General features: G+C 31.7%; 1 protein-coding gene across 1 annotated transcript in view; it reads right to left on the bottom strand.

The window, feature by feature from the left end:
* The window catches only part of LOC107554364 (sodium channel protein type 8 subunit alpha-like), a 54,467-nt gene that overhangs the window by 19,868 nt on the left and 27,099 nt on the right, over positions 1 to 7,500 (bottom strand). Inside the window, exons 3-4 of the mRNA XM_016236853.1 lie at positions 4,981 to 5,101; positions 4,140 to 4,198 (exon numbers count right to left, since the gene is read on the bottom strand). Of these exons, the coding sequence (XP_016092339.1) occupies positions 4,140 to 4,198; positions 4,981 to 5,101 (180 nt within the window). The remainder of the gene's footprint in view (positions 1 to 4,139; positions 4,199 to 4,980; positions 5,102 to 7,500) is intronic.

The raw sequence follows: 7,500 nt of genomic DNA, 5'->3' as shown, positions 1-7,500 counted from the left end.
CTGTGAGTCACACACGCAGGACTCTGGTCTTTAAGGAAATGCACAGTCTTATATAATATTATGCAGCGGGAATATATTTTTCGCTCTGGCATTTACTGTGGCATGCATAATCTCACAAAGACAGAACTGGTAATGCTTAGAGTCGACATAAAGACATGTTCCTCATCTTATTGTGTTATTATAAAAGAAAACAAATATGTGTCTTTGTAATATTTTATCCTAGAGACACTCTTCACCATCTAATCAATACCTAATATATAAAAGGTCAAGCTGTACATTTTTATGTCAGACTGCGGTAAAATTTACAAGTAAAAGAGCAACATAGCTTAACATGCTTAACATTAGTAGTTCATATACATTTAGTTTAAACATATGCACACTAATATTCTGAAGTCTCTTCTGCTCAACAAGTGTGCATTTATTTGATCAAAAATATAGTAAAAATATAGTATATAGTAAAAATTTGAAATATTACACATAATAAAATTTAAAATAAGTAATATAACTAAATAAAATTATAAAAGTTAAAAATAAATAAATAATATCTTTTATATATTAAATTATATATTTAAATAAAGAAAATATTTTTAAAATATTAAAGTTTTCAAACTAATCATATAAAGGAAAAATAAATATATGTTGTATCAATATGATTTTTTTTTATATATATATAATTTTGTGGGAGTATCTACAAAGGTCCATGCTAATATAATTTCCTTTTGGGGGGGGTTTTCACATGAAAATAAAATGCTTCTGGTTGACTACACCACACTAAATATTAAATATTAAACATAAGTTCAGTTGTAAAAAAACATAAGTTTGTACAAGTCATTTAAATTTAAATTACATTAAACCAACTTCAAGTCAAATTCGGTTTCATATAACTTGAAATTATAAAGTTATATAAATTATAAAATTATGAAATTGCTCAACTTATTTTGATGAGTTACAGTAAATTGCCATGACTTACAGAGCTTTTTTTTTTTACAGTGTAGCATTTTAAAACAAAACTGTTTAAAAAAAAAAAAGAATATGCCAAACTACATAATTTTTCATAAATTAATAGATTATTCACGTGTTAAACAGAAGTAATTCAGACTATAATTGAGATGACGACTCATTTTGCTGACTATTATTATTATTATTATTATTATTTATTTTTAATTTTCTATTTTATTTTGGTTGAGTATTACTTTAAGGATGTTGTTTATTTTCAATGTTTATCATTTACGTAAGTTTTGTTTTTACGTAAATAATTTTACACAATCGTAATTTCAAAGGATACTGTTGAAATTCTAAATAAGAATATTTAAACACAAACTTCACATTCAAATAAGTTACCCAACTTTAAAGAATTTCCCTATTTTCTGGGAAATAAGTTGTTGAGAGAAACAAAAAAATTGCATTGTTGAGATTTTAAAAAAAGAAAAGAAAAAAACAAGTTGCATCGGTGCATCACATTTTATTATCACATAAAAAAAAAAGTTAAATATCGGTAAAAAAAATAAAATGTTTATAAATATGCACTTGTTAATACAAAGTTTTTAGGCAAAAAAAGCATCTGAAACCTCTATCTCCTCTGTGTATTTCCCTTCCGAATGTGTGAATCTGCCCTTTTGACTTCTCCAGCAGAGAGCTGTTGACTGATTCAATTCAGTCATGTGAATGTGTGCTATTATTCGATTTATAGGTGAGAAACCCGATCTCGTCTCAAACGCCGCTGAAATGCTGAAATGTGCGAGCGAGAATTATCAGAGGAAATACATGGCAGCTCATTTGCCATAAATCATTCACTCCTTCAAACAAACGGCCGTTTACGCTGATGAAGTCGACAGCTTATAAAGCGCAGATTTGAGGCACACAGAGACGGTTGTGTTTAGTTTTCATCATCACACACACACACACACACTCACACTCACACTCACATACACACTCACACACACACACACACAGACACACTCACACACACACACACAAAGACACACACACACAGACTGTATGACAGATGTTGCTCGTTTCTCAGAACAAACTCTTACTTAACAGAGCAATTAAACAGAACATAAAGACACCCTTTTGAAAATGAAGAACACTTTAGCATATTTTTGAAAAGATTATTAATATGATAATTAATATGGAAATAAGAATATATTTAAATTCTAACTGAATGTCTGCTGTAATTGCATGTTATTTTCAGTTTCCATGAAAATGTATTATAGTTTAAATTTATATTAAATACAACTTTATAATTTTTTTGACCCACTTAAGTACATTTTATATGCATTTTCATAATTCATAATTTTATCTATGAAATACGGTTAAAGTTTTATAGTTACAATATACTTTAAATCATGCTAGCAGCATGCAAAATCTTTCTAACAGCACGCTAAAAGATGCTAGCAACATGCAAAAAGATACTAATCAATTATGCATAAAATATGCAAGCAATGTGCTAGTAACATGCTAAAAACTTGCCAAAACATGCTAGCAATGTGCTAAAGGATGCTAGCAATACATTCAATAAAGCTAGAAACATGTTAGCAGCATAACTCAAATGTGCTAAAACATAGAAACCTGCTAACAATTGTCATCAAACTTTACTGATATAGTTCAAATGGAATATTAAATACAACTTAATGTTTTTGACCAACTTAAGTAAATGTGATACGTATTTTCATCATTCATAATTTTGCCTATATAATATGGTTAAAGTATAAATAGTTAAAATGTTCTACAAAAAATGTTTACAATGTTAAATTCTAATAGAATGCTAAAAATGCTAACAATGTGCTAAATCCTGCTGGCAACATGCTAAATTCTAACAGCATGCTAAAACATGCTAGCAACATGCTATTAGATGATAGCAATGAGCTAAATCATGCTAGAAACATGCTAACAACGTGTTAAATCATGCTAGAAACATGCTAACAGCGTGTTAAATCATGCTAGTAACATGCTAAATTTTGCAGCATGCTAAAACATGATATTAAAATGTTAAAATATGCTACCAACGTGTTAAATCATGCTAGCGACAATGCTAAATTTTTGCAACATGCTAGTAACATGTTAAAATATGCTAAACAATGTGCACAATCATGCTCGAAACATGATACCAACGTGTTAAATCATGCTAGCAACATGCTACATTTTTGCAGCATGCTAAAACATGCTAGTAACATGCTAAAAATGCTAACAATGTGCAAAATCATGCTAGAAACATGTTACCAACATGTTAAATCATGTTAGCAACATGCTAAAACATGCTAGCAAAATGCTATTAGAGGATAGCAATGAGCTAAATCATGCTATAAACATGTTAACAACGTGTTAAATCATGCTAGCAACATGCTAAATTTTTGCAGCATGCCAAAACATGCTAGTAACATGCTAAAATATGTTAACAATGTGCAAAATCATGCTAGAAACATGCTACCAACGTGTTCAATCATGCTAGCAACATGCTACATTTTTGCAGCATGCGAAAACATGCTAGTAACATGATAAAATATGCTAACAATGTGCAAAATCATGCTAGAAACATGCTACCAACGTGTAAAATAATGCTAGAAACATGCTAAATTTGATCAACATGCTAAAACATGCTGAAATATGCTAGAAATGTGCAAAATCATGCTAAAACATGCTAATTCAAGCTACAAACATGTTAGCAATGTGCTAAAGGATGCTAGCAATGTGTTGAATCATGCTAGAAACACGTTAGCAACATAATATCTTAAAAATGTGCTAAAACATTTTAGCAAGGTGCAAAAGAATAAAATTGTAGTAGCTACTGTTTAATTGACTTTTCTGACCTGTCTGAGTAAAACCAAACTTTAAAGCTTAAGCCCAATATAAAGCTTTCCTCATTTAGTGTAAATTTATATTAAATACCTAAGAATGCTATTTTGACCCTTCCCATCGACCCTGCGTTCAGATCAGGGCTTTTAGCATGTCGGGGTGCATCTGATTGGACCGGAGGGTCAATGCATTGAATATGGAGAGTCAGTCATCATCAAATTAACACAGGACCATTTCGTCTCTGACAGGCCTTTTCAAATCTTTACTGATACAGGACATTTAATTTAATGCCCCATTGCCCTTTTAAATGTCAGTTCACTGGTTAATGTTTTATATCAAATCACCTGCACTTCAGAACGAGGGTAAACAGGAGGATCGTGACCGACACACGTGACTCTGACGTCTGCGACCGTCCTCAGAAAACGTCTCACACTTTTACTTGCATTTTCTCCATAAGGACTTTTTAAAAAATCCATGAACCAACCGAATCTACCAGAGCTGAAATTAATTATTACATTACAGCTTATTATAGTAATGTAAATTTGGGAGGATAATAGACCAATTTATAATGAAAATAATGTAGACAAGCAAAAAATGTAATGTATTGTTTTAGTTGTGTTTTTGTGATGTAATGTAGTTTGTTGTTGTGAGGACTATTTGTGCTGTTTGTGTGTTGAGTTTTTTGTCTGAAGACACTTTTCTACCCCACTGGGGATAGACAATAAAGCTTTTGAAATTGATTTGAATTGAAATGCATATAAACATAAAAATTAAGAACAGAAAATTAAGATTTTTTTTGTAATAAAATGTTTTAATTTAGCATAAATAAAAATTTGAGTATGTTTTTTCCTTTGTTTGTTTTGTTTTTGCATTAATGTAATGTGAATTTGGGGGATAATGTGTTAACTGATCATGAAAATAATGTAAACAGGAAAAATATATATAAACAAAAATCAACAACAATATATATATATATATATATATACATACATATTGTTGTAATTAAATGTCATTGCTGAGCTCTTTGGCAAATATATTTTTATTTCATTGTTAAAATGGAAATGATAGAGGCAAATAATATGATTTTTGCATGATTAGTGCTGTGTGATTTGTGATTGTATCAAGCTGTTACTGATCCTCAGAGTAAATACTGCAGCTGTGAGATAAATATGTTGCTTTACGCACAGTCAGGAAAGCAGTTTTCCGGTTCCATGGCCTCTTCGGCCGTCTCAGAGTATTCATCCTCCTCCTCGCCGGGTTTCCTGAGGTCGATCGTGCTGCCCTCTGATAGGCTGGTGTCATCTCTCTGAAAACCAAGAGAACCAATCAGATCCCCTGACCAATTAAATTACACATTTCATCTTTCCAATCACTTATTGGACTCCTGGAGATTAAAATAATATTTTAAAAAAACACTGCGATTCTGACAGATTTACGAATGAATTAATTTGACTGATGATTAGCTTGACTTATTCAAAATAAAATTGCTCACAAGTAAGTTTTAGTAACATATTTTAGAGACGAGCATAGCTAGACAAAGGCAAAGTATTCAGTATAAATATTCAGTATAGATATATTACACAAATGACCAAAAAATAAATAAACAAATACTTACATGTAAATACATTTATATTAGCATGTGTATATAAATAAATGTATATTGTTACTAGTTTAACTATAAATAAAAACATAAACAAATAGATAACGTGTATTAGTATGTTAATTAATCAAATAAATGAATAAATAAATAAACAAATATTAGTATATAAACGTGTGCGTGTGTGTGTGTGTGTGAGTGCGTGTGTTAGTGTGTGTGTGTGTGTGTGTTAGTGTGTGTGTGTGTGTGTGTGAGTGCGTGTGTTAGTGTGTGTACATTGCAAGAATTAGATGTTTTGTTTCCAGTCAAGACTTGGAGAAACTTGTTCATGCCTTTATCAGCAGCAGGGTGGACTATTGTAATGGTCTCCTCACCGGCCTTCACAAGAAGACCATTAGACAGCTGCAGCTCATCCAGAACACTGCTGCCAGAATTCTGACTAGAACCAGAAAATCTGAGCATATCACACCCAGGGCAGCATTAAGACCTCACTGGGCCCCGGGGCTATGACTTACTGCAGGGCCCCCCATCACAATAATGATATATATAGCTTAAAATAATATTTTTATCCAATCAAAATTTTTAATGCATTGCAATTTCACAATTCTTGTTATCAATTCCAATATCACAAAATAAAAAATACTAGCCTAAGTAAAAACAAACTTACTGAAGACAAGTAAACAGTCATGAATCACAATAGAAGAAAGAAATTGACATATAAACACTAAAAGCACTGAATAAGAAACATTATATCGTATAAAATAAATAGACTACAAATAGACTGAATATATATATATATAGACTTCAATATACATTATTATACATGATTCGGTCAAGGACAGTGAGGGATTTTCTTTCTAATGTTTAATTTGCATTATTGACACAGACAGCAACAGCAGCTATATTAGGCTGCTTTGGAGGAGTAGTTCACCCAAAAATTAAAGTTATGTTGTTGTTGTTCTAACCCTGAATGAGTTTCCTTCTGATGTTGAATGCAAGCGTATATATTTGGAACAATACTGGTAACCAAACAGTTTCTGTGCTCCTATGACTTCCATAGTATGAAAAAAAACAACACTATGGAGTCAACTTTCTGGTGGTTACGAATACTCTTCAAAATATCGTCTTTTATGTTGAGGAGAACAAAGAAATTCATACAGGTTCAGAACAACTTGAAACTGAGTAAATTATGACAGTATTTACATTTTTGGGTGAACAATATCCCTTTAAAATCTCATCTCATATAATGCCAGGATCTCATAATAGCCAACTGGTGCACATGCTTTATCTTTAACTATTAACGTTCATTTAAGACACAAATGACTGTGCTGACGAGGAGACAGGCATTTTGACACATAACTATGTGTATTCGAACGTTTAAACACAAGGTGCGAAAAATAACTCTTGGTTTAGTCAGGCGCTGTACGAACAAGTATCAGAAACCGTCTTAACGCGCGCATTTGCCAAAATGAATTCTGCCCCACTGCTTAATGTCCCTGAACAGTTAAATTAGTTTTTAAACCAAAATGCTTAAAATGCGTTTAAATGAAAAGCTTACATCATGATGCGCAAAATGAATTTCTCAACCCATAAGCGAATACACTAGGCCTATAGAGTTAGTTCAAACACAAAAAGCAACATCTATCAAGTTAATAATCAAACTAACCTAAAATCTGTGTGGATGATGAGGCTGTATTTTATCTGCTCCATATGTCCGGTCCATTTGCGGTTCCACAACTCCCTCTCCATCATCAGCTTTAGTCAAATAAACTAGCAGTGGATTTTAGTGACTCACTCATGCTTTCCCCTCTCTTCTCATTTTTTTCTCTCACTATTTTTTTTTTTTTTAGAATAGTTGACATTTTTACTTATCGAAGATTGTTCTTTGCATGACCGTTTCTAGATTACACCAGAATGAAGTGAAGACATTAGGCGCAGCGATCTCCTGATAGACATTTTGTTCAAAAGCAATATATATAATAAATGCATTTGATTGGTAAACCAAATTCAACTGTGACATTTTAATCTCTAATGGTAATGCATGGAATTTACGGAAAAACTCCACTAAATAATAGTGCTAAAAAGTGAGGGGCGTGGTGGGGCTTTGG

This window comes from Sinocyclocheilus grahami, unplaced genomic scaffold (assembly GCF_001515645.1).
Source record: "Sinocyclocheilus grahami isolate Dianchi unplaced genomic scaffold, SAMN03320097.WGS_v1.1 scaffold499.1, whole genome shotgun sequence".
In the NCBI taxonomy this organism is placed as follows: Eukaryota; Metazoa; Chordata; class Actinopteri; order Cypriniformes; family Cyprinidae; genus Sinocyclocheilus; species Sinocyclocheilus grahami.
This window is presented reverse-complemented; position numbering and strand designations above follow the sequence as displayed.